The sequence below is a fragment of the Didymella exigua genome (assembly GCF_010094145.1).
Source record: "Didymella exigua CBS 183.55 unplaced genomic scaffold M421scaffold_40, whole genome shotgun sequence".
In the NCBI taxonomy this organism is placed as follows: domain Eukaryota; kingdom Fungi; phylum Ascomycota; class Dothideomycetes; order Pleosporales; family Didymellaceae; genus Didymella; species Didymella exigua.
Genome location: NW_022984814.1, coordinates 262,585 through 287,074, shown reverse-complemented (window position 1 = coordinate 287,074; position 24,490 = coordinate 262,585). Strand labels below are relative to the sequence as shown.

The following is a 24,490-nucleotide window of genomic DNA, read 5'->3' as shown; positions in this document are numbered from 1 at the left end:
GTTCTAGACTCCTCTAGTTAGGTCTACTTCATCTATGCTTAGTATTGCTGCATATGCAAGCAAGATTACGTAGGTGCATGCGTAATCGTATACGTCAGCATCTTACAGAGTAGGCTACTCTATTTGTAAGCAGAGGGTCTAGAACATTTCTAGTTACTAAAAATAGAGAACAGCATATCTTAAGAACGAGAGGAGATACAGGCTTCGTAAGCACACCATTCTAATCCTCTCTTCTTGGAGATTACAATAGCAATGCTTAGGTAAGCATAGCGCTATACTGAAAAGGGAAATACGCTAGATAAAGATTATAAGAACAAAGTCTTATAACTTTACAAATGCCTATCTAGAAGCTAGTCTTATTAAAGTTGTACGTGTCTTAATCTAGGATACTATACTTGGCTTTAATGTTGCGTACAAGGTTAAACTAGGGGCTGATAATAGCTGGATTACTGCAGAGGACTCGCTGGTGATCACGGAGTCGAGTCACCTGAGATTTGACCTCAGGCCGGCGTTGGATCAGCCTATAGGCCCAGTTCTCCCCAACCTGGCCACTACTACGCTTAGCTAGTAGCTGGTCAGCCATTCCACGTACGTGGCTAAGCGTAGGGGCAAAGCCTCTAGCGTCAAGCTTCCTTATGTATTGTATAACTGCCTCCTCTTCATGCTTCTGAAGCTTAGATGAGTTAGGGTGGGTATCGCGTTGTGGGGTTCTTCCAGCGCCTTAATAGCTAAGTGTACTTTAAGGAACCCTGTAGATAGCAGCAGCGCGTCGCTGGCTTAGTGACGCGTTAGATTTTATTACTTAGGTAGCAAGTATAACTCTATCTGCACAGGAAAGTAATTCAAGATTAGGTTATTGAGCTATTGTAATTAATAGTAGAAAGCGTTGTGGTCTTGGCAGAGTGATTCGCTCGGTGGGGTGATTCGCTCGGTGGTGGACCACGTTAGTTGTGTTAAGAGTGTGTTCTGTTGTGTTAGCGTTAGATTGTTTGTTTAGGTACTTTATAGACTTTCTTAGTGCGTTAGATACTTTGGATATAGTTTCTTAAGATATTAGATATAGCAAGCTGTACATCAGCTTCAGTATAGAGTGTAGGAGCTTGTTGTGGTTGAGACATTACGCGCTGTTGTTGCGCCGGCGTTCTGGCAGCGAGAGTGCGGCGCTCGCTTGGGTGCGGCGCTCGCTTGTGAAACACGTTGTGAATTAATTAGTTAATTAATCAATTGTGGAAGCTGAGTGGTCTCTGATCGTTGATCAAGTGTGAAGAAAGTGATCAAGTTCCTTGTTCTATCTACGGTGCTGAATGAGCAGAATATATACACCAATGCTCATCCAGCTATACCCTAATTGGAGCCCTAATCACGGCTCCAAGCTATACCCGATTCCGCTCACCATGGCGTGATAGATCGCCAGTGTCTGATCGGTCCAATATCCAGATGCGGATCACGTGATATGCACCCTCACCTCGATCCTTGCTGCGACATCAATCAATCAATCAATCAATCAATCAATCAATCAATCAATCAATCAATCAATCAATCAATCAATCAATCAATCAATCACACAAAAAAAAGCAAGTAAAGGCAGAAGGTACCCTTATAGTTAAGGATAGGTTGTGAATAACTACTCTAGGGGAGTTTAGGGCGCGTAGTAATAGTAAGAAGGCAAGTAAGCAGGTGCGCGCTAAAGTGGGTAAGCTATCCTAAAGACAGTATAGACAGTGTAATAAGACTAGGCATAACGCGCGAACATGCAAGAATAATGTAGAAGTAGTCTCTGAATAATATAACAGGCTGTACTACGCTGTGCAGCGCCAAAGTGTGGTGTTTTGGGCCATAATAGGGTGAAGTTTGGTAGGGGCTTAGCAAAAGTGATCGGCTCGCCCGTTGACCGGCTCGTCCGTGAGGTACGTTATATATTTATCTATTATGGGTGGCTCTACAGCCTCATATTCGCTTGGGCTAGTAGGGCCGATCGCGCGCATTCGGTGAATTCGCGCATTCCGTGCACGAACACGGTATTTTTACCGGTACTTATACATAATGTGTTGTACTTGTTACTAGCTCATAGTTGTTGACAACCCCAACGTGCTCGCTGAAACGCTACAAGAAACAAGATCCCGAAACCTCTTCGCCCGTTGAAATTAGATCCGACAATCTGGACCTACGAAGCCTCAGTCGTTATAATTGACAACACCAGAGCCGTCCTTGTTCGCCTTGGGGATGCCGTAGCGCTCGCTCAGGTCGTGCTCCTGTGACCTGCCATTGGGGTCTAGGTACGGCCTTTCAGCCTGATTGCAGACGCGCACAGCATGGCGGCGGTGCGGTGCGAAGCCATATGTGGCAGAGTGATTAGTGACGCGATTGTCCCAAAACGCGACATCGCCGGCCTGCCACTGAAAGCGCGCATGAAACTCTGGGGATGTGGCGACAATCTCGTTGAGCAGGGAGATGATGTGGTCGGACTCGGTCTTAGGCACGCCGACGATCTTGGTGACGAAACCCGGGTTGAAGAAGATGCTCTTCCAGCCTGTAACGGGGTGGGTACGGACGAGTGGGTGCTCGGTTGTGACTGGCTCGCGACGAACGGTGCGGCCGAGATCGCGTGTTCCTTGGGCTTGCAGATCTGCAGAGTGCAGCGCTGTGAGCGACTCGAGATACTTCTGCATGTGTGGCGAGAGCATGTCATAGGCGGCGTATTGGGAGGACCAGAGGGTGTCACCGCCACCGCCACGAGGTGGGCCGGTGAGGACTTTCAGCGAAGTGTATGAGGGTGGCTGGATCTCATATGTGACCTAGGCAAGGTCAGCAGAAGTCGTGGGAGCTGAACGTCGAGCAGTGCTTACGTCTGAGTGCCAGAGAAAAGTAGGAGAGAACAGCGAACGGAGATCGGGTGAGCCTTCACCGGTGTAGACGACATGTACATCCTCGAGACCTTCCTCACGGGGAACAGCAGTAGTGGCATGCTTGTGCAGCTGGCCAAAGTACTGTCCGAGAGCGCGCTGCTCCTTGATACCGAAGTTCTTCTGGTCACGGAAGAAGATCACACCTCTTGTTGCGATCAGCCTTGCAAGATCATTCTTTTGGAGATCTGTGAGGTTGGCGAGGTCGACGCCATGAACTTCGGTTCCAATCTTTGGGTTGTAGTCGAAGACCTCTGTGGCGGACGACAGAAGATTCTTGAAGTTGACGTCACCGAGCAGGCCCTTGTCAACATATGTGTGCTCCTCAAGCGCAGGCCATGTGATATCAGGGAAGCGTGGTCGGAGATGCTCGAATTCGTATGTGTCGTCGTGCTGTGTGACTGCTGTGCGTCCGGGCACGTAGTTATGAGTGTTGGCAGGCTTGACAGCGTGCTTAAGGCTTTTCCCGGGAGCCGCTTCCCTCGATTGGAAGGCTGGGTCTACTAGTCCAGGTGCCATTTCGACTGTGGTGGTGATGTGGTATGGCTATTGATTGGCAGATGATCCTCTATGCAAGGTACCCGGCTGTAGTGGTCGGGTTCAACTGCGCTTCGACAGGTGCGGCTTCAATGGGCAATTGGACAGATCGAGTAGCTGAGTGAAGTAGGTGTTAATGATCAAGGCGCTTGGCTGACGTCCTCAAACTTCTAATGAAGACGGAAAAGCGAAGAATAGCGGTCGCAGTACTTATACATATATTGTTTGGGTGGTACCTAGACTCATGGCAAGACGCTTACATAGCCGATTGCGCCATCGCTCGCAATCACGACTTCTACCACAGGTGATCCGGCCGGTTTCTCCACATCTCTGACCGCCAAAACATGACGATTCGGGACTGCAGTCGCATTCGCTCCTTACGACCGCGGAGGTGGGTCCGGGGAAGCACCGTGTCGATTATCTTGTCGCGTGGTGACGACAGTCGTTGAGCTTAGATGAAAGCCTCGTAAGTGCGGACTGTGCTGCTGATGATAGTTGGAAGTAGGTTGCGCAGCCTCATCTTGAGTCAAGGGCCCTCATCTCGAGCTCTTATTTTCGCACTCGTGCCTCTCAATGCTTGCGACGACCTCGTCCTTTGAAACTCGATCTCGAAAGTGGCAGGTCGGTCCCGCCCATGACTGAGATTGTGAAACGCTCTGACTACTCAGTGCTGAAGTCGAGGGAGTGGCTGCGCTAAGACCAGATTCGGTAAGGTGTCAAGTATTGCACCATCTTCAGGGACATGACGCCTTCGCTCGTCTTCAGACATAAGACAGCGCAAGGGCCCCCGGATCTGAACAGGGGAGATCTTGTGTTCAGCGTGGCAGTATTCGGCGCTTCGATAACTGCCGCCCTGGTTTGCTCTTTCGATATCGGACGCACGATGCAGTGATGTGCTACTCATGCGTTCCCTCAGCACGCTTCGCTGGCGTTTGTGCTGGTTGTTGCTCAGACACCGACAATGTCGATCAAATTCAGAAGGTGACGGTCTTAATGCGAGTTGATTGAATTGCCGGTTTCAATCGCTGGTACTTTACGCTCCAATCTGCGTATGCAACCCACAATACCCGTACTCAACCCATGACGCCATGTGTTGTGCCCAAAACACTGCCGAATGCTACGGCGTTCAGCCTGCTTGTGAATGTTCCATCATCTATTCTAGGGAGCAGCCAGCAACAGAATGTGTCCTGTACACTGAATGGCTGCAAGTTGCGTCGTTCGTATGCAACCGTCGAGGAGGCGATGCCAGCCCTCAGTCCTTCCGCGTTGGCCGGACGCTGGCCTCGAGTGTGGGGATGGGGACGCCGTTGAGGTCGGTCCACTTGATCCAAGGCTTGGGCGCAGGCGTCTCTGCAGCAACTGCTGCTGGCTTGGTGCTGTCATGCTCTGCCAGCTTGTTGCGCTGCCTCACGATGCCCGCCGCTTCCAAGCGTGGTGTCCAGTAAGGATGGATGCCCTTATGGACCCGCCACAGCTCGTAGTTGCCGAAGCCGAGGACGAGCAGCGACGTGACGAGGCGAAAGCGCTGTGCAGCACGTGATGCGATGGCGGGACCCATTGTGACTGCTGCCTGTGGTGTTGGTGCCGGCGGGCGCAGTGCACGCAGCCTTCAGTTGGGTGAGACTGGTGGTGGTGGTCTGCGGAGATGCAGAGCCCGTGACTGGTCGACTGGTTGCGGGGAGGCGACTGCTCGGCTGAGTTGAGCCGCATCTGCTTCGTATCGCGCATGTCCAAAACTTTCCGAGCAGCACCATCGCGCCCGCTCGGGCTGCCACCTCTCACCGCAACCATGGACGACCTCGAGAACCTCGAGTTCCTGTCGCTCGTGTCGAAAGTCACGTCGGAGATTCAGAACCACTTGGGCGTGTCCGACAAGACGCTCGCCGAGTTCGTCATCGACCAGCATGCTGGCGCAAAGGGCTTGGCCGACTTCAAGGAGCAGCTGGAGGCCATGGGCGCCGAGTTTCCTGAGAGCCTGGTTGCGAGCATCGACCGCCTGATCCTGACGCTGCACCCGAAGTACAAGCACAAGAGCGCGAATGGCGCCAAGGCCGCCGACGACGACGACGACGACGATGACAGCCGCGACCGCAAGACCCGTGTCTTCAAGGGCCTCGCCATCGCCGACCGGGAGCTCGACTTCAGCGACCCCGAGGAGGCGCCTGCAACCAATGCGCCCGAGCCAGACGCCCTGGACGACACGTTCGCCATGCTGGAGGGCCTGGCTGGGAAGGGCGCCGCCGGCAGGCCCAAGGCGCGGTCGCGTAAGCGCAGCATGAGCCCGTACAGCAGCGACGACGATAGGGATAGCAAGCGGCACCGGCGCAGGAACCGCTCACAGTCAGCGTCGCGCAGTCGCAGCCACAGTCGCAGTCGCGGACAGCGACAGCAGGAGCACGAGGAGCTGGTCTTTGAGGACGAGTTTGGGCGCACGAGAACCGTCAAGCGCCACGACAAGCAGCGCAGCCGCAAGAAGTACCGCGACGAAGACCTCGACGAGTTCCGCCGCCCACCGACGCCCGAGCTGGACGACGAGCCCGTGCTCTTCAAGGTCTACAACGGCAAGGTCACCGGCGTGAAGGACTTTGGCGCCTTTGTCAACTTGCAGGGCGTCAAAGGAAAGGTGGACGGGCTGGTGCACGTGTCGCAGATCCAGGAGGGCGGTCGCGTCAACCACCCCTCTGATCTGCTCTCCAGATGGCAAGAGGTCAAGGTCAAGGTCATCAAGATGGAGAATGGCCGATTATCCTTATCGATGAAGGAGGTGGACCAGCAATCAGGACGAGATCTTGCTCCTTCGAGGCGTATCGAGTCCTTTGGATCGGGCGCAAACTCCCAAGCGCTGGGAGGCATACCCGGCCTCATGGAAAGCAGCGTGCCCGTCGTGGAAGATGGCTATAACAGTCGTAAGAACGGCATGCGAAAGCGCATGACCTCGCCTGAAAGATGGGAGATCAAGCAGCTTATTGCGTCTGGTGTCATACCCAAGTCAGACTACCCAGACATCGACGAAGACTTCAATGCACACATCGCTGGCGAAGGGGGCTTTGAGGAGGAGGAGGATGTCGACATCGAGGTACGCGAAGAGGAGCCGCCCTTCTTGGCTGGCCAGACCAAGCAGTCCCTCGAGCTGTCCCCCATTCGAATCATCAAGGCACCTGATGGCTCGCTCAACCGAGCGGCTATGTCTGGAGACACATTGGCGAAAGAGCGCCGAGATTTGCGGCAACAAGAAGCCCAAGAGAAAGCCGCAGCAGATGCTGCTAATGTGGATCTTAGCAGTCAGTGGAATGACCCCATGGCCCAGCAGCGACAATTCGCCAGTGATCTACGCAACACACGAAAAGACCAGCCCACTGAAGTTATGCCTGAGTGGAAGAAAATCTCGATCAACAGCAAGGATGCATCGTTTGGCAAGCGTACAAATATGAGCATAAAGGACCAACGAGAGTCGCTGCCTGTGTACAAGTTTAGGAAGCAGCTGCTTGAGGCCATAGCCGCTCACCAGATCTTGATCGTCGTCGGTGACACCGGTTCTGGCAAGACCACACAGATGACCCAATACCTGGCAGAAGCAGGATACGCAAACGAGCTCGTGATTGGTTGCACTCAGCCTCGACGTGTTGCGGCGATGAGCGTTGCTAAGCGTGTCGCCGAGGAAGTGGGTTGCAAGCTTGGTAACGAAGTCGGCTACACCATTCGATTCGAGGACAACACATCACCAGACACGCGCATCAAGTACATGACAGATGGTATCCTACAAAGAGAAATCTTGCTCGACCCAATGTTGAACAAGTACAGCTGCATCATGTTAGACGAGGCTCACGAGCGTACCATCGCCACTGATGTTCTGTTTGGACTACTCAAGAAGACGCTCAAGCGACGACCGGATATGAAACTCATTGTCACAAGTGCCACACTTGATGCTGATAAGTTTTCCGAGTACTTCTACAAGTGCCCCATCTTCTCCATTCCCGGTCGAACCTGTAAGTATACCTATCAAACCACTCCTTGAAGCTCTACTAACATGGCCCTAGTCCCCGTCGAAGTCATGTACAGCCGAGAACCCGAGTCCGACTACCTAGACGCTGCTCTCGTCACGGTCATGCAGATTCACTTGACAGAGCCTGCGGGAGACATCTTACTCTTCTTGACGGGTAAGGAAGAGATTGACTCGTCTTGTGAGATCTTGTCAGAACGCATGAAGGCGCTGGGTCCCAACGTACCTGAACTCATGATTTTACCCATCTATGGAGCTCTGCCCTCGGAAGTTGCATCGCGCATCTTCGAGCCTGCACCAAATGGGACGCGCAAGTGCGTCATTGCCACCAACATCGCCGAGACCAGTCTGACCATCGACGGCATCTACTATGTCGTGGACCCTGGCTTCGTCAAGCAGAGCTCTTATGACGGCAAGCTCGGCATGGACCGGCTGCAGATTACACCCATATCGCAAGCTCAAGCTCGTCAGAGGAGTGGGAGAGCAGGCAGAACAGGCCCAGGAAAGTGCTTCCGCCTGTATACCGAAGCTGCTTTCCAGAATGAGATGCTACCAACTACCATCCCTGAGATTCAGCGACAAAATCTGTCCAACACCATCCTCATGCTAAAAGCTATGGGTATCAACGATCTCCTGCACTTCGACTTCATGGACCCACCACCCACAAACACTATGTTAACAGCCCTCGAAGAGCTATATCAGCTTGGCTCTCTTGACGATGAAGGTCTGCTCACACGTCTCGGTCGCCAGATGGCCGATTTTCCCATGGATCCCCCACTATCCAAATCTCTCATCAAGAGTGTGGACCTGCAATGCTCAGACGAAATCCTCACAATCGTCGCCATGATCAGCGCAACCCAGTCCGTGTTCCACCGCCCACGAGATAAGCAGCAACAAGCAGACCAGAAGAAGCTGAAGTTCAATGACCCCTCAGGCGACCACATCACCCTACTCAACGTCTATAACGGCTGGAAGCAAGGTGGTTTCAGCACGCCCTGGTGCCACGAGAACTTCGTCATTCCCCGGAACATGCAGCGCGTCAAAGATGTACGGAATCAACTGCTCCAGATCATGGCGCGCCACAAACACCCCGTCGTGTCCTGCGGCCGCAATACTATCAAAGTGCGTCAAGCGCTCTGCTCAGGCTTCTTCCGCAACTCGGCACGCAAAGATCCTGCCGAGGGGTACAAGACGCTCGTCGAAGGCACCCCCGTGTACTTGCACCCGAGCTCTTCGCTGTTCGGAAAGCCCAGCGAGCACGTTGTGTATCACTCGCTTGTTGAGACGACCAAGGAGTACATGCATGTGTGCAGTGCAATTGAGCCGAAGTGGCTGGTCGAGGCGGCGCCAACTTTCTTCAAGGTTGCGCCGACCGATAGGCTGAGTAAGAGGAAGAAGGCGGAGAGGATTCAGCCGTTGCATAACAAATTCCAGGGTGAGGATGATTGGAGGCTGAGTGCGCAGAAGAGGGCAGGACGCGGTGGAGGTGGCACTTGGGGTTAGTCGGTCGAAGCTATAGCAGTTGTGTGCCTGGATTGAATATTGGAGAATCATATACCAAACAGATGTCGATGCGCACGTGAGAATGCATACAAATACAAGTTCTCCTTTGCCTTCCCTTTTCTCTCAACATTTTCTCTTTTGTCCAGTCTCGAAATTCGAAGAAATCTCGATCATGTCTGCCGGTAACCCCAGTCTCTCTGAGACAGCGAAAAGCACCGACACGGATCTACGCGCAGCTGAAACTGGTCCTAATCTCGCGCAAGTCGCGTCTGTTTTTTCTGTCTGGATTCCGAAAGAAAGCACTTACATCATTACTGATGTATGTAAGGTGGCTCTCTTCTCCTTACGTGCAAGTCCCTTGATCAACGAAACCCGTTCTGTGCATATTCATGTCTCAAAGCTCGTTCGCTCCCATGACGTCAATGAAGAGCCAGCACTGCTGCCGAAGGCTCAAGCTGCGCTTCTGGCGTTCAACCACATCTGGAGCACAAAGACAGGGATGCAGAATGGTGGGTTTGACAGTCGGGCATCATCTCCTCATGTCGGTTGCAAGGTTTTTCCGATTTCTCTCAGAATTATACATGATCTTGCCCATCAAAAGTATCACGGTCAAGGTTGTCTCATAACAACACTCCACACTGATCGCTATACTATCGAAGAGATAAGGCTTCTCACTCAGGGGGCCGCAGGTGGCATTGCAATCTTTCGTCGCAATTCTCCAGTGTGACTGCCAAATCCAGGTCGTTTGCCAATTTGAGTCATCGACTCGGTCGGTCCATGGTCTGTCACTCTGTGATGGACCCTCTCAGCCAGCTACGGGTGGCAGCAGCCGCTTTTCTCACAAACTCTGCAATACCAATCACAATCGGTCACTAATCAGTCGATGGTGGACCATTGCTGAAGCCAAGTCCACAACACTGCTCAAGTCGAGAAAAATCTGCCAATTCCAGTCCCTAAAGTTCTCATTTGAGTATTTGCTACTACCACCAACACCAGCACTTGATACGGCTCGGCCAGAACTTTACGCTCGAGCGCCATCCGTTTTCAGGGACAATTCATTTGGCAACTTCAGGCGACTGTCAAAACATCCATCTCTGGTCTCCCAAAGTCGAGCAGGCCTCATCGACAAGTCTGGGTTTGCGTGAACCTTTGTCCACACAATAGCAACTACCTCGCCACGCATCAATAGGGCTAGAGATAGCTCGTTTCACACGGTTGTGTAAACTCCAAGGCAATACTCATTTGCGCATCATCAACCCCACCTATCTCTTCAATGCCTTTGCCGGTAATAATGCCGTCGTAACCACACACCCCAGCGTCACTCCCCCGGCAAGATACAACACACTGTTCACATCGCCCTTGTCATCTTTACTCCTCGCATACAAATGCTGGGCAATGAGCGGACTCACAATCCCAAACAGCCTGCCCCAGAAACTGGCCACGCCACACGCTGTACCGCGAATCTGCGCCGGGAAAGCCTCGGGTGTCCATCCGTACAGCACGGCGTTAAACATGGACTGAAAGAAGTACTCCATGGCGTTGAGTCCGATGTTTGAGGCGGGTGAATTCACGGTGCTGAAGACGAAAATGCTGACGGACATGAGCAGGGAGGAAACGACCATGGTGTACTTGCGGCCGATGTTGGGCGTGCGGTAGAGTAGAGAGCCGAGGAGGACACCAATGGTGCCAGGAAGGTAGATGAGGATGTAGGAGCGGTACGTGTAGTCGAGTGAGAGATGGAGTGCGCCGTTCTTCAGCGCAATGATGCGCGGCAGGTACGAGCCCGCGACGGTGAAGCCGGTGAAGTCGCAGATGTAGGTTAGCCAGACCAGAGTGGTGAGTCGGACCATCTGAGGTGATGAGAAGAGGATCTTGAAGCGTGCGAGCTCATACTGCATACTTCTTGACCAGGAGGGCTGTTCCTCGGTCAAGCTAGCACCACTGGAGAGGCTATTATGCTCTCGTTCAACAACTTGCAGTTGCTCGAGTGTCAAACTGCATGTTGTTCTGTTGTACAGCGCAATGTTCTCTAGGACCTTGATCGCTTGCGCGTCCTTGCCGCGGAAGAGCAGAAATTTGGGCGATTCCTGGAACTTGAAGATGACGGATCGTAGGACAAAGACCAGCAAGGTGAGGGCGCCGAGAGTGTATCTGTCGAATATCAGCATCGTTAGGAAGCAGTTCTGGGGCGTTCAACGCACAGCAGATATCTCCAGCCCACGTTATCATCCTTCTTGCAGCAGGCTACATCGATGTCAACAGTCTTACATGAAGGCAATGGACCTGCTTCTGAGAAATTGGGCGAGCAGCTGTGAACAGGAATGAAGCCGTAAGCCATGACACTGCAAATGACAACACCAAGAGGTTGGAATATTGACAGCAGCGGAAGAAGGTAGCGCTTGCTCTCTGGAGTGAACTCGAGCGTGATGGTTGTGTCGATCGGGATGTTGCCACCGACACCAAAGCCAGTCAGCGCAGTGAGCACTAGAATGGTGTTGTAGTCATCGGGTACGCCGAGACATAGCCCAAATATACAGGCGATCAGGACCGTCAGATTGAACGCCCATCGCCGGCCAATGACATCAACTAAGATGCCCCAGGCGAATGCACCCGCGGTGAGTCCGACAGAGAAGGCGGTCGACAGCTTGCCAGTCTCATTATTGCCGAATCCCAGCTCTTGCTGCAGAGGCGACAAGACAAGCCCAAAGGCTTGCGCCCACATGAGATCGATGAGGTACCCCAGACCGCAAAGCGACCAGATCATCCACTGGTAGTGCCCCATGCCGAATGCATCTATCTGCTTATCCACAAGGAGGCACTTCTTGTCATAAATCGTGGCATCGTCCCGTACTTCATCTTTGGAAGACTGCGGTTCTTCCGAGTCGCTCTTATTGTCAAGGTTGTTGACTTCCTTCTCGATCTTGTCTAAGATGGCGGCCATCGACGGTGGAAATGTGGCATTGTTGATGGTCCGCGACGATGAGCCGGACGTCTCTAGTGGGAGGAGAGGCTCCGTCTCTGGCGTGTGCTGTGACTGCGAATTCATACTGCCGACTTCTACACCACAGGTGCTGTACCCAGACGTCACGGCGCCGCTAGGTCGCTTTCGGCAGGAGCCTAGCGGGATGCAGCAAGACAACCGCTGATTTGGTGAAAGCCGCCCGCTGTCAGAGAGATCTACGTTTGTGTAACACGAAGCGCAGCGGGCATCAGTCAACGCGTTGAGTAATGAGGGCCGTGGACGGTTGCAATTGCGGTAGAAGGGGTCTGGCACCAGTAGTGGACTGCTCAGGCGGGTCGAAGGCTGGCGGTCACGGAGGGATCGAGGGTTCTTAAAATGGCTGCATTGAAGGATAGGGACATGTAGAGGATAGCAATAGCGGAAGATAAAAATGATGGAGAAGGAGCAACGCAGCGGCAATAATGGACGTGGCAACTATCGACACGCCCCAAGGCCTACCTCTTATACCTGGCTGCCCCGTATCTGCTGCGGCAAGGGCTCACCTCAACTCAGGAAGGCACCCCGCGATAAGGGCTCATCCGCCAATCCCGCCGTCCTCGAAGACGGCGCTCAAGCACCAAGACGGCGTCGAGTGCCGCGGACGGCGGTTAGGCAGACGTCGAGCAGCCCACAAGTGCATGGAGCCAGCACGTGCTGGGCCGCAAAGATGGCATTCTGTGGTTTGTCGCGGTCCAGGACAAGGCTCGAGGCTACAGACCAGGCCCACGTGAGGATGCGCGACATGCACGAGTGCCGTCATCCCGCATTTGAACGGAGTCTGGGTGGAGTCGGTGTGGGCGAACGGCCAATGGCGGGAGAGCCCCGCTCCCTGCGCACGCTAGCGCCGCCATAGCGAACTTTTTTTGTCGAGACGGGACTGGAACAGCAAAAGCGCTTTCCCCCCGTAGAGACGAACCAGATGGCTCCCCGTAGGAAGAAGCAGCGCCTCTCAGAGGCGGGCGCCGAGGCTGTCGCGGCTGTCGCGGCCGTCGCAGTCGCCCCCAGCACCGCACCCGCCGTGGAAGCGCCCAAGAACGACCGCAAGTCGAACGCGCGCCGACAGCTCTTCGTCCGCAGCCTGGCAAAGACCGTCACGACCGAGGCATTGACCGACTTCTTCTCCGACTCATACCCAATCAAGAACGCGCTCGTCGTGCTCGACAAGGACACCAAGGAGTCCAAGGGCTACGGCTTCGTCACCTTCGCCGACGTCGAAGACGCCCAGCGCGCGCTGGACGAGCTCAATGGCGCGAGTCTGCAGGGCAAGAAGATCCGCCTCGAGAGCGCCGAGGCCCGACACCGCGAGGACGGCGCCGAGAGCAAGGGCCAGCGGCTCAAGGCCGAGCGCGAGGCAGCCAAGAAGGAGAACCAGACGCCCAAGTTGATCGTGCGAAATCTGCCGTGGAGCATCAAGACGCCCGAGGACCTCGAGAAGCACTTCCGCAGCTTTGGCAAGACGCACTTCATCAATCTGCCCAAGAAGCCCAACGGCGAGCTGCGCGGCTTTGCCTTTGTGGCCATGCGCGGCCGGAAGAACGCCGAGCGCGCGCTGGCCGAGCTCAACGGCAGGGACATTGACGGCCGCCCGATTGCCGTCGACTGGGCCGTCGACAAGGAGGCGTGGCAGACGCTGCAGAAGACGGAGCAGGAGGGCGACGACGTGAAGGACAAAACGGACGTGGACATGGAGGACGCGGGCTCTGACGTCGAGTCGAGCGAGGACCCTTCTGACGCCGAGTCTGTCGACGACAGCGACGACGGCAGTGACGACGACGACGACGACGACGACGAGCTGTCTGAACTCGACGATGACGACGACGACGAAGAAGAAGAAGAGGAGCAGAAGCCCCAGCGCCCCAACTACGTCCTCTTCATCCGCAACCTGCCCTTCACCGTCGACGACGAGAGCCTCAAGGAGCACTTTAAGCAGTTCGGCGCCATCCGCTACGCCCGCGTCGTCTACGACCGCGATACCGAACGCCCCAAGGGGACCGGCTTCGTCGCCTTCTTCAACGAGGACGAAATGATCGACTGCCTAAAAGGCGTGCCGAAAGTCACCATCAACACCAAGCAGATCGAGCGCAAAGACGGCGCAACCATCACCACCTCACACTCGGTCCTCGAAGACGCCGACGCCGACCCCACCGGCAGATACACAATCGACGGCCGCATCCTGCACCTCAGCCGCGCCGTCGACAAGACCGAAGCCACGCGTCTCACCGCCGAGGGCGCCGCCAACCGCTTCAACCGCGACAAGGACAAGCGGCGCCTGTACCTGCTCAATGAGGGAACCATCGCGTCTAACTCGCCCTTGTACGCCCAGCTCTCGCCCTCGGAAGTCAAGATGCGCGAGGACAGCGCCACCCTGCGCCGCAAGCAGATCCAGGACAACCCCTCACTCCACCTCTCCCTCACCCGTCTCTCTGTCCGCAACCTCCCGCGCTCCATCACATCCAAGGACCTGAAGCAGCTCGCCCGCAAAGGTGTCGTCGGCTTCGCAGAGGACGTCAACGCCGGCAAGCGTCAGAAGCTCAGCAAAGCCGAAATCGCCCGCGGTGGCGAGGAAATGGTCATCGCGGAGAAGATCCGCAAGAAGCGCGGCAAGGGAATCGTGCGCCAAGCAAAGGTCGTCTTTGAGACGGAGAAAGGCAGCAAAGTCGGCGAGGACACGGGCGCGGGGCGCAGCAGAGGATACGGCTTCATCGAGTACTACACGCACCGCAACGCTCTGATGGGGCTGCGCTGGCTCAACGGGCATGCTGTCGACTACAAAGTCAAGGGCGAGATGCCCAAGAGCAAGAAAGCCGCCAAAGAGGCCATGGAGGACAAGCGCAAGCGCCTGATCGTCGAGTTCGCCATCGAGAACGCGAATGTCGTGTCCCGCCGCTCAGCCGCCGAGGACAAGTCCCGCGAACCAAAGCCGGCAAAAGGCGCGGCCGGGTCTGAGTCTGATGCCGAGCAGGACACAAAGGCTAAGGCCAAGGGCCAGAAGAGGAAGCGCGATTCGAGCTCGGGTACTGGTCGGGATGCGAAGAAGCCAGGGTCGCGCGCGGAAGGGAACAAGCCGCCCGCTGATGCAGAGCAGGACATGGATAAGGCCAAGGTGGCGCAGCGGACGAGGATCATTGCGCAGAAGAGGCAGAAGAGAAAGGCTAATCGGGCTAAGTAGTCATTGCACGTCACCGTCTGCTTGAGGGGGGGATCGATAGCGCATAGCGAAGGCGTTCAGTTGAAAAGTTGTTATGATATCGGAAAGAATGTGTTTTCTATCACGATCATCTTGACGTCTGTGTGTCCTGTTTCAAGATGCTCGTGAGTGGAGCCTGTGGGGTGCCAACACAACGTGGGCAGACGTTGAAGATGCGAGAAAGCACATCTGACGAGAACGGCGCAGATCGTCCCCACGCGATTCTTGCTCAGGCCACAGCATCAACATAGCTAGGCGCTGCGCGCCGCACGGAGACGCATGTTGTGTAACAAGCAGACACGCTGAGCGACAGTGCTTCCACATTGCATCCGCTTCGCGTGAGCGCTGATGTCCGTGCTGCGATGGAAAGTATTGTCCACACTTTAGCGAAGTATGCGCGCGTCGCTGTTGTGCGTGAAGGACACTCATGACTCGTGTCACCCTCCAGCATGGTGTCGCCGCAGGCAGAAGCGCTTGTACTGGTCGCGCAGATGGCGTGGTCCGACCAGCGCCGTATCCGCCACTTTGATTGGCTTCGTAGCTCTCAGGCTCCGGAACATTCAAATGTTGAGCTTATTTGCTGTCACTGTCAAGGTTGATCGAGCTCTAGCCAGGATTTCCGCGGTCCGGAGGAGTTCTGTATCGTCATCTGTTCGTAAGCCAGATGCAGCACAATCTCGTCAACCTTCTGGGTCCTGAGTACAGTGTGTGCAAACCAATCCATCCTCTACGCCTGTGAGGCCGAGTGGCGAATCAGTTGTAGTTTCCATGACTTGCCATAGTGATGGCGTACATTTGACTGGTGTACAGCCACTGCGTGTGACTGGTGTACCGCCATTGCGTGTGACTAGTGTGTATACACTGCGTGTTATTAGTGTGTATACAACGCGTCTGGCCATGCTATGCATACTCCGTACCGGATGACAGGGGAACGCGTCCCCGGACCCGATGTGACATGCTGCGAGCTGGCGGATGCGCTGCTCGTGCGCGTTCCCGTATAGCCCATAGTGCACCAATTTTGGTGCAGCGACCCTGCCCATGTCACATTCTCGAGTCCTAGATCCTGCGTCGTTCGACCAAAGGGGAAGCTGCTGGGAGGCCCCTACTGTACGTCTCTCGGAACATTCGCTGCCCATTCTTGCTCAAATTAGTTCCGCCATTCTGTGTCCGTATCGGACCGTTAGCCGGACTCCCGAGTAAGCTCGAACTCGGACAAGGGCTTAATGACTTGTGCTCGTGTATATTTCGATTTAAGCGGGGTTCTCCAGTAAGTAGGCTTCATCTGTGATTGCGTAATGCCTGTGTATCGCAGATATGTGCTGGTCGGTAGCGTTCGTTTGATCGTCAACCCACTAGGAATGTTCCTGTGACCCGGTTGTGCTTTGCAGGCTCTCTGTCACAATGTTGTAAGCGGCTCTGCGTTGTCTGAGCCTGCAATCGGTCGTGTACATCGTAGCACACTGCAGCGAGGTGTACGTCAAGAAAACGCTGGAGCACGTCAATGGTGATACACGGGCGACGCCCGGTGAGATGCTTCGAAAGGCACAGCGGGTAAGCATGGCCCATGCTACAGTTTTCTGCAGGTGCGGGTCTTACCTGACAGCGGACAGCAGGACGGCCACGGCTTAGAAGCCGATGCATGGGTCCGTACACTTAGCCCAAGCCATTCATTCCTGTGGGTTCACAACAGTCAAACGCAACTACTGCTTAGCGCTCAATATGACAGCTGGAGTTGTATGCATCGTCCTCAAAGATTGTCAGTGGATTCCTGTTTATCAACAATGTCATACAACAGCACCTACAGGAAGAGTTGCCGTGGCGCTTTCGGTGCAGAAACAGGTTCATTCTCGAGGGTATACCACAAAGTGCGCTCACTGAAAGAAGTGGTTGTCGGTTCCGCATGAACTCGATTGTTTCAACCGTCAATGAATGGCATGCAATGTTGGCAGGACGCCATACATCCTTGCGGGGGGGTTGAAGAGGCTCGACTCCAAGGTATTTTGAGGTCTGCTTCGATTTGGCCGACTGCACAGAGCCATGCACGGACCTTGGGGACATTACCTCTGATTCGCAGCAAGCACGCGCTGGCCCCACCCACGCAGCAAGGGACTCGATGCGTGTGACTGGCAGCTCAGGTGACACACACTTCACTCACAAGGCCGTGCGCGATTGCATCAAGAGTTCGAGAAAAATAACAAGTTCACCCTGCAACTACAGGCATCCGAACTGGACTGTTACCAAGAAAGGAACGAGGTGTCTAGCGGGAGACTCGTTCGAGACCATCTTTGGTGGCTGATATGTAGATCGAAGGTTGGAAAGGTGCAAGTGGCCAAACGTGGACAATCGTTCCGCATCAGCGCTATCTGGTCGCTTAGATCTCGATACATCTTGACCAGATTCCGGGCTGATGGACGATAGCGCGCTGGCTTGGGTGCGTCTGTGCGCAATGTGTCGTGTTTCGAGGCAACCGTGCTGCAATATTTTGACATATTCGCAAACGAGGTGCTGCAGAACTGTGGGGGCGCAACCAAACATTTGCTGCCCGAATGAGGCCTGCATGGCAATCGAGAAGCCCGGGCAGCACTCATAACCGCTATTGTACACCTGTACAGCGACGGGTGAGTCTTAGCTGGATCAGTGCGGCATCACCACATAGCACTGGTGGTAAGTCTCGCTACTCAACCAAGCAGAAGCTAGTTAGGGGCCTCCCCGAAACCTGGAGATGCGGGGAGCGATGTGTTGGTGGAAAGTGAGGGTGTCAGGGTGGAGACACTCTCGTAGTGTGCAACCCTACAGGGCGTTGCGTGCTGCAAGGCCGTCGAAGAAGGAGATGTTGTATCGAGGAGTATGTCGAGCATAGCGCGGTTGTCGACAAAGCTGCAGGATGTATCTGCTGCAGCCATATTTAAGGATCGTGCTGCTCCGCTGTCAACTTCCCATCATCTCCTTCAAACAAAACCAGCGTCCACTCGAAGCTTCTGTCCGTATGCACCCTCGAAGAGTCCTCGAATCGGCCACGGTAACGACGGACGTCACTCTCGACAGCTCGCCTGAAGCTAGCAGCAACGACATATTCTCGTACGTCGAAGTGCTTGTGTTGAACATACCAATCTGACAGAGTCTGCAGTTTCGACGGTTCAACGTGAACACCCAGCCGCCATGTGTTACTACGAGGAGATCCACTTCGTCGCTTGCGGGCATAAGGAGAAGCGCCTCTGGAAGTACTGCCACTTTGCACGCAATGATCCCGGCCACCAGTGCTTCGGGGCTTGGAACATCAAGAGGAAGTGGGAGCAACACGAGACAGAGTGCGAGAACTGTGCCAAACATCAACAATACCGCAATACCAACGAATTGACTCGAAACCTGCAGCCTGTATATAGCGTAGCAGGCGGTAGATGACTCCTACGTCGACAGGTCCAATTTCCTCGTCTGGATCTCCGGTTAGAGGCACATCCAATGATCGAATCTTCTAGGCGTAAATTCTGTTTGTGGGGTAAATGGTGTTTCCGGCATTTTGTGTTATGTTTCTGAACAATGACGGCTTGATAGCTCGAGCGGTATGGCTCTTATTTTGTTGGCGTTGCGGTTCACCCGCGATGGAATGCTTTGGATTTGAAGGAGTTTTTTGGCATTAATGGGGAAAAGCCTCCAGCTGTTTCACGTCAGCAGATTCCACATATATACCTTGTATTTGGTAGGCAGGCCATACAGGCCAATAATGCATAGTGTTCTGAAACAGTCCTTTTATTTGAGGTATCGAAGTCTTTGCCGGGTTCAATAGGACAGCACGTTCTTGCATTATAGACATGCAGATGCAACTTGAGGCGATTTGACATCTACGATTCCGTCGGCGATTTAAACAGAAATTGTTTCAAATCCGCGACTCGTTCTCAGCGTTGGTAAGACGTCCAACAATATTGTATCGCTTGCTGAAGAACGTGTGCCAGTCATTTAGGGTCTTCGTTTCTGTCTCAGACAATGTTGAGTAGTCTGATACGCAGTCCTCCGGCTTCAGAGAAGACATGCCAAGCGCACGATTTGGCTCTTTGCCGGCAAAGACTGAATTGGTAAGTACGTAGTCAATCGTGGTACAGATTTTGCATCCTACCATGGTAACCTTTGCCGGGCGCGTAGGTCTCCTTTCCGCTCACGTCGAAGACATCGCCCTGAGCATTGTAAGTCGTGTGCATATCGTTACTGCCTTCGTTTTACCACACCTACCTTGATGCCAACTAGCGTGGGATAGCCTTCGTTCGTGCCTAGCATCTGCTTAGTACTCCCTCCGCCACTGCTCCGCGGGGTAGCTCACCGTCACACTTAGCAAGGTGCTCGCGGGTGATAGTGTCGTCCTTGGGAGGGCTCAAAGTGACCGGCTCCTTCGGAGCGAATCTCTCCTTTTTTGGCTCTTCTGTTCCGGACATGTTGTGGTGGTGTTGTTCGGGTGACGTATGCATGTTCAGCGACTGGGAGCCGCGGCCTCGGCAATATTCTGCGCTAGGTAGTACCGGTACGGTACCGGTACCTACCGGCAAATGCGACTCGCCGATGTCAGGACGCCGATTGAATGTCCAGTCTTCATCTTAATGTGTGCGCCGATATATTATTGTATTGAACATTGACTCCTAATTTCTACTCAAGCTGGTCTGAACTCAAAGACTGCAACTGTGCCACGCAGTTTCGTGTCTACGCGTCAGCTTGCACGGGCTTGTTGACCATCAACGTGAGCAGTGAAAGCACCACCTCTGCCGCAGCCAACACCGTCGTCTCACCCGCAGTATCGTAGACTGGTGCGACTTCGACTATTTGTGCGAGTCAACAGATTGCAATCGCAGGCTTCGGATTGTTAAACTTACCAATGTCAGCTCCCACAACCTCTAACCCTTCCAGGCCGTCAAGGATGGACAACAGCTCGCGGGTGGTCCATCCACCAACCTCAGCTGTACCGGTGGCCGGTGCATAGGCTGGATCTAGAACATCTATATCCACACTGACATAGACTCTCGTCCCAGCGACTCGCTTCTTCAGACGCTCGACAATGCCAGAGATGCCCAGACGGTCAATATCCCGTGCTCGCACCATCTCAAACCCGCATCTGATGTCGTTGCGCACATCACCTTTTGGACGAACAACAGGAGCTCTGATACCCGCATGGATAGACGTGTTGCGAATAAGACCTTCCTCATGAGCAATGTGTAGAAATGTTCCGTGATTGACGCCTCTACATACAGGTCAGTAACACAGACTCTGGCTAAGTCGTCAACACTTACGCGTAGTGCGAGATGCCTCCGCCTAGCACTTTCGGGTCCCATGTATCTGACGCATATCATCAGCTCCGCGGCCGCACATGCGAACTCGGCTTACCTATATGAGAGTCGAAATGTATCACACTGACTGGGCCCCAATGGCTGTGTGTGGATCGTAGAGCCGACAGTGTCGTAGTGTGGTCTCCACCAAGTGTCACAATCCGTGGAACAGTGAAATCGCTTGAGTTGGTCTTTCTTGCCGAGATCCCCTTGTGCGCCTTGTCAAGCTGCTTTAACGCAACAGTGTTATCCTTGAACATTGTCAGCTATGGCACGTCGGTCTTGTTCTCCACTTACGAGAAAAGTCAAAGGAGCATCTCCGCAATCTACGATCTTTGCCCAGTCGATAAAGATGTTCTCCCCTGGAAGCAGTCAGTTCGATGCTTCAGCTCTTAGTCTGCGGTCTTCGCCTAGCCAACGACTGTGTACACAACGCAAGCATTCGTCGGCCACCGATACTGATTGTGCTCTTCGCCTCCATGCAGTACATCATCTCGATGGTGCTGTGTTCCGTGCGCTCAACATCGTTTCGAAATCAGAGCCTGTACCACGCAATCCCACAAGTTCGGAATCAGTGTATAGCAAACATACCTGTATATATGCTCCAGGCTGCACCGGCTGATATCCGAGACGACCCACGCCGAATGCCACTCGGCCCGAATCTGGCGCCGGGCCGGGCTGTGACTCCCTGCAGACATGTCAGTAACCAGCCACCAAGTTCGTGCTTGTGCTTCCACAGCGGGCACATATCACTCTCCACTCACCCCTCGTCCCCAGATCGACCAGAACGCATTTTGATGTTAATAACAACTTACAGTGTCGAACGGAGCGCCCAAAATCGCAATGTCAAACCTTTCGACATCTTCGCTATCTACAGCCAGACAATGAACATACGGCAAGTTTGCGTAAGTCGTCAAGCCTGAAAATCTGCCTTGATGGATATCTTGAGTGATGACGTCCATCACCACTTGATCCGAGATAAACCCGGGGAGGGAAGGGAAGCTGATCTCGCGTGCGTCTACAAATGCGAACGCCACAACCAATGCGGACCAGGCCAATCTGCACATTATGCTCAACAATGACTCGGATTAAAAGGAATTAGAAAGAGCAACCTTGAAATCAAGAGAATTTTGCTGAAGTAGAAACCGGTCGTACATCCGCACCTGCGATGACGCTCTTCAGCCCGAAATGGCAGGTACAACCGCAATGCATTTCATCTAACGTTATCCCACCTTCGTCAGTATGAAGAACAAACGCATCGTTATCGAGCTCTTATCCGGTGTTGGTCATGGTAACAACAAGATCACAATCAAGCGTGACAAAGCAAGAGCCAACGTCCACTCCTCAGTCTACCCCTGACAATCCCGCCACCAAGAAGCGCAAACGACCAGAACGCGTCAGCAACCACTTCACATCGCAGCATACATCGGACCGCCCAACAACAATTCCCCAACCAGAAGATCTCCCCTTCCAACTCCAACCAGCAGGCTATGGACTCATCCAAGAGCGCATCCGCGACAGCCTCTACGCCCTCGTCGTCCAAGTAATCCTCTGGAACCAAACCCACGGCCGTGCAGCCCGGCCCGTCCTCTTTCAAATCCTGGCCCTCTACCCGACACCTTTCCATCTCTCGCAGGCAGACCTAGATCGACTGACTGCGATCCTGCAACCCCTGGGTCTGCACAATGTACGCGCCAAACGGTTGATCGCGTTGGCTGAGGCGTGGCTAGCGGCTCCACCGTGCAAAGAGCGGCGGTACAGAAGACTGCACTACCCCAACCGAGGATGCGGATTAGACGTTAAAACCGACGAGATATTGGGGCTGGAGGATGAGAGGGAGGGGTGGGAGATTGCGCATCTGCCGGGCATGGGACCGTATGCTTTAGATAGCTTTAGGATTTTCTACCGGGATCGCTTGAGAGAGATCACGGAGGGGGAGTCGGAGTGGAAGAGGGTAGTACCGCTGGATAAGGACCTGAGGCCTTACTTGAAGTGGAGGTGGGCGCAGGACGGGTGGAAGTGGCACGAATTCACGGGCACGAGGAGCAGACTCACATCTGAAGAAATGGAGAGGGTCAAGGCAAAGGCTCTTGAACGAAGCATCGAAGACGCAAGACCAAAGGATGATCAAGCCGTCAAGCAAGAAGACTCTTTCAAGGATGATGCCCTAGACGTGAAGGAAGAAGATTTGGTGAATGGCCACACCGAGGAGACGCAATGAGGTGATGTGTGCGTGCAATAAGGACTACACTTCACGGGAAATAGATCGGATTCGGCAGCCTGGAAGCACTCAGACGATTGACACCGCGTATGTAGTTGAAACTCGAATAAGTTTAATTCGGTTTGCTGAGCAGAATTAACGAAAGGGCAAAAGCAATCCAATGAAAAAAAGCCGAGGACGCCATAGACCTGCAAGTGTCCCATGACCGTCTTAATGCAGTGTCCTCAATGTCTGTTCAACAGCGATACCCAGTCCTCCGATTCCCAGCACAGTCCACAGCCACTTGTTGCTAAGCTCGTCCATGCTCGGCCAGAACGCATTCTTGTCAGCACGGAACTTCTGCAGCTCAGCGAACTTATCGGGCTGAGAAGTAGAGTAGCGGCGCACTTGGTGCTGTTCTTTTTTCTTGTCGCCGCCGAAGTAGCGGAGGAAACAGTAGTTCGCGACGGGACCGAGGAGTTCGATGGGTGCAAGCATGTCGCTTCCGTACAGCATTACGATGAAAGAAATGTGGACGAGAGCGTCGCCGAGGTAGCTGGTTTATGTTAGTGAGAGTGGCTTGGATGGTGGACAGGGGATGTACTTGGGGTTGCGGACAATGCTCCAGACCCCTTCGCGGAGGATGCCACGTCCACCCTCGGCCTTGTATTGATCGAGCTGATAGTCGGCCAAAGTCTCCATGGCCAGACCGGTAGAGAACAGACCAACGGCCGCCATCTGAATATAAGGGTGGTATCTGTTGGACAATTTAGCTGCTGATGCTAAAGTTGATCTACTTGATCTTACCCTATCATGACCGCACCTTCGTGCCTGAACGGAGCTGTGAAAGGCAAGCTGATGAGCATCTGGAAGAAGGCCTCGGGGATAAAGATCTTGAACAAAGCCAAGTTCCAGAAATCGTCCTCCTTCTTGACCTCGGTGTAGCGTGGATCGTCTTCGCCACGCTGGATTGATCGGCGAGCTATGCGGTAGAACAGTCGACCTCCCCAGAGCGTCACACCGGTCAAGACGACGCGCTCGTGCCAGGACAGACGGTTGAGAGCTTGCGTGAGCGTCAAGCCTGCGGCTAGACGGCGACCAATTGCAGACCACCAGGCATTGGCAACCTGGCCGCTGGGCCAGAGCCAATCCTTGACCTCGACGCGTTGAGTGTATCGTGAGATACCGTATGCAATGACTGCGAGACCAGAGTGAAGAGTCAGAGAGGGAGCAAGTGTATCCTTCAAGATGCCAACGTCGAATAACGAGGCCGTGTGGACGTGTGTTTTCGAGTGTGTCGTGTCGACATAGCTGTACGCATGCTGCGCCGTTGGGTGCGTCTTGTTGAGGTAGATGTCATGCGGCCGTTCTTCGCCAAACTGAATGCGAGCATCTGGAGTACTCGTAGGCTGATTAGACTTTGAGAAGAGTCCGGACGCCATCGTGTGCAGTGCGAGCGGTGTGAGCGCTTCGCGAAGAGTGATATGAAGAACGATCAATGAGTGGCAGAAGTCGCGTAACTCGAGCGACGACCTTGTTTAAGCTCCATAGCTTCCCCGCAAAAGCACATGCCATGGCATGATGTAACGCTAGCAACGGGCGTCGCGGATTCGAAGGTGTTGACATTGATTCGTCCGGCCCGCGCCTGTCGTCCTTCCATGAATGTACCAGGACTGATGATCCAATAAACCCCGCACCGTTACTGTATGAATTCAGCCGCGATATTTCATCCTGGAACACGCTGGTATCTGCTCCGATGCGCTCATGATGCATTGTCTGTGGATTGCGAGTGGAGCAAGTGCGATCATTCAATTGTGCGCGACGTCGATGCTGATCAAGGCGCTGAGGACCCA

The 24,490-nt window shown here is 54.0% G+C and overlaps 11 protein-coding genes across 11 annotated transcripts; 5 read left to right on the top strand and 6 right to left on the bottom strand.

The window, feature by feature from the left end:
• Positions 1-2,174: 2,174 nt before the first annotated feature.
• Positions 2,175-3,422, bottom strand: M421DRAFT_72991 (alpha-ketoglutarate-dependent taurine dioxygenase; the record flags this gene model as incomplete). Its single annotated transcript, XM_033596932.1, has 2 exons — positions 2,175-2,795; positions 2,847-3,422. 2 exons carry the CDS (start codon positions 3,420-3,422, stop codon positions 2,175-2,177), a joined length of 1,197 nt encoding a protein of 398 aa, XP_033444585.1.
• A 1,705-nt stretch (positions 3,423-5,127) lies between these two features.
• Positions 5,128-7,633, top strand: M421DRAFT_295616 (uncharacterized protein). The gene has a single exon (XM_033589067.1). It carries the CDS (start codon positions 5,167-5,169, stop codon positions 7,453-7,455), a length of 2,289 nt encoding a protein of 762 aa, XP_033444584.1. The 5' UTR covers positions 5,128-5,166; the 3' UTR covers positions 7,456-7,633.
• Positions 7,634-10,205: 2,572 nt separating this feature from the next.
• On the bottom strand, positions 10,206-11,884 carry M421DRAFT_95564 (MFS general substrate transporter; the record flags this gene model as incomplete). The annotated part of the gene is made up of 2 exons (XM_033598317.1): positions 10,206-11,094; positions 11,145-11,884. 2 exons carry the CDS (start codon positions 11,882-11,884, stop codon positions 10,206-10,208), a joined length of 1,629 nt encoding a protein of 542 aa, XP_033444583.1.
• Positions 11,885-11,909: 25 nt separating this feature from the next.
• Positions 11,910-12,149, top strand: M421DRAFT_424966 (uncharacterized protein; the record flags this gene model as incomplete). The annotated part of the gene is made up of 1 exon (XM_033593930.1): positions 11,910-12,149. The coding sequence occupies one exon, from the start codon at positions 11,910-11,912 to the stop codon at positions 12,087-12,089; it is 180 nt and encodes a 59-aa protein (XP_033444582.1). The 3' UTR covers positions 12,090-12,149.
• Positions 12,150-12,769: 620 nt separating this feature from the next.
• On the top strand, positions 12,770-15,179 carry M421DRAFT_295584 (uncharacterized protein). Its single transcript, XM_033589066.1, has 2 exons — positions 12,770-15,047; positions 15,078-15,179. The coding sequence occupies exons 1-2, from the start codon at positions 12,864-12,866 to the stop codon at positions 15,111-15,113; spliced, it is 2,220 nt and encodes a 739-aa protein (XP_033444581.1). The 5' UTR covers positions 12,770-12,863; the 3' UTR covers positions 15,114-15,179.
• A 506-nt stretch (positions 15,180-15,685) lies between these two features.
• Positions 15,686-16,517, bottom strand: M421DRAFT_295547 (uncharacterized protein). The gene has a single exon (XM_033589065.1). It carries the CDS (start codon positions 16,265-16,267, stop codon positions 15,812-15,814), a length of 456 nt encoding a protein of 151 aa, XP_033444580.1. The 5' UTR covers positions 16,268-16,517; the 3' UTR covers positions 15,686-15,811.
• Positions 16,518-17,980: 1,463 nt separating this feature from the next.
• Positions 17,981-18,769, top strand: M421DRAFT_295485 (uncharacterized protein). The gene is made up of 2 exons (XM_033589064.1): positions 17,981-18,209; positions 18,259-18,769. Exon 2 carries the CDS (start codon positions 18,291-18,293, stop codon positions 18,531-18,533), a length of 243 nt encoding a protein of 80 aa, XP_033444579.1. The 5' UTR covers positions 17,981-18,209; positions 18,259-18,290; the 3' UTR covers positions 18,534-18,769.
• Positions 18,770-19,005: 236 nt separating this feature from the next.
• On the bottom strand, positions 19,006-19,555 carry M421DRAFT_8971 (cytochrome b5; the record flags this gene model as incomplete). The annotated part of the gene is made up of 4 exons (XM_033597791.1): positions 19,006-19,193; positions 19,243-19,300; positions 19,356-19,393; positions 19,444-19,555. The coding sequence occupies 4 exons, from the start codon at positions 19,553-19,555 to the stop codon at positions 19,006-19,008; spliced, it is 396 nt and encodes a 131-aa protein (XP_033444578.1).
• Positions 19,556-19,723: 168 nt separating this feature from the next.
• Positions 19,724-21,506, bottom strand: M421DRAFT_424956 (arginase family protein; the record flags this gene model as incomplete). The annotated part of the gene is made up of 7 exons (XM_033593929.1): positions 19,724-19,933; positions 19,988-20,352; positions 20,402-20,447; positions 20,496-20,688; positions 20,735-20,799; positions 21,029-21,125; positions 21,253-21,506. Coding segments are annotated over 7 exons (1,136 nt in total), but the record flags the coding sequence as incomplete, so codon positions are not given.
• Positions 21,287-22,846, top strand: M421DRAFT_424955 (DNA glycosylase). The gene has a single exon (XM_033593928.1). The coding sequence runs from the start codon at positions 21,726-21,728 to the stop codon at positions 22,656-22,658; it is 933 nt and encodes a 310-aa protein (XP_033444576.1). The 5' UTR covers positions 21,287-21,725; the 3' UTR covers positions 22,659-22,846.
• On the bottom strand, positions 22,737-24,454 carry M421DRAFT_424954 (DUF1295-domain-containing protein). The gene is made up of 3 exons (XM_033593927.1): positions 23,445-24,454; positions 23,242-23,394; positions 22,737-23,193 (listed from the first exon to the last, which is right to left on the bottom strand). The coding sequence occupies exons 1-3, from the start codon at positions 24,077-24,079 to the stop codon at positions 22,869-22,871; spliced, it is 1,113 nt and encodes a 370-aa protein (XP_033444575.1). The 5' UTR covers positions 24,080-24,454; the 3' UTR covers positions 22,737-22,868.
• Positions 24,455-24,490: the final 36 nt, after the last annotated feature.

Bases quoted from the DNA above. Each gene is read 5' to 3' on its own strand.
- M421DRAFT_295616 (XM_033589067.1), top strand. From the start codon at position 5,167: ATGTCCAAAACTTTCCGAGCAGCACCATCGCGCCCGCTCGGGCTGCCA.
- M421DRAFT_295584 (XM_033589066.1), top strand. From the start codon at position 12,864: ATGGCTCCCCGTAGGAAGAAGCAGCGCCTCTCAGAGGCGGGCGCCGAG. The intron at 15,048-15,077 runs GTGGCGCAGCGG...ATCATTGCGCAG, and splicing joins AGGACATGGATAAGGCCAAG to AAGAGGCAGAAGAGAAAGGC.
- M421DRAFT_295547 (XM_033589065.1), bottom strand. From the start codon at position 16,267: ATGGGCAGCGAATGTTCCGAGAGACGTACAGTAGGGGCCTCCCAGCAG.
- M421DRAFT_295485 (XM_033589064.1), top strand. From the start codon at position 18,291: ATGTGTTACTACGAGGAGATCCACTTCGTCGCTTGCGGGCATAAGGAG.
- M421DRAFT_424955 (XM_033593928.1), top strand. From the start codon at position 21,726: ATGGTAACAACAAGATCACAATCAAGCGTGACAAAGCAAGAGCCAACG.
- M421DRAFT_424954 (XM_033593927.1), bottom strand. From the start codon at position 24,079: ATGGCGTCCGGACTCTTCTCAAAGTCTAATCAGCCTACGAGTACTCCA. The intron at 23,395-23,444 runs GTAAGATCAAGT...ATTGTCCAACAG, and splicing joins GAAGGTGCGGTCATGATAGG to ATACCACCCTTATATTCAGA. The intron at 23,194-23,241 runs GTACATCCCCTG...AACATAAACCAG, and splicing joins AGCATTGTCCGCAACCCCAA to CTACCTCGGCGACGCTCTCG.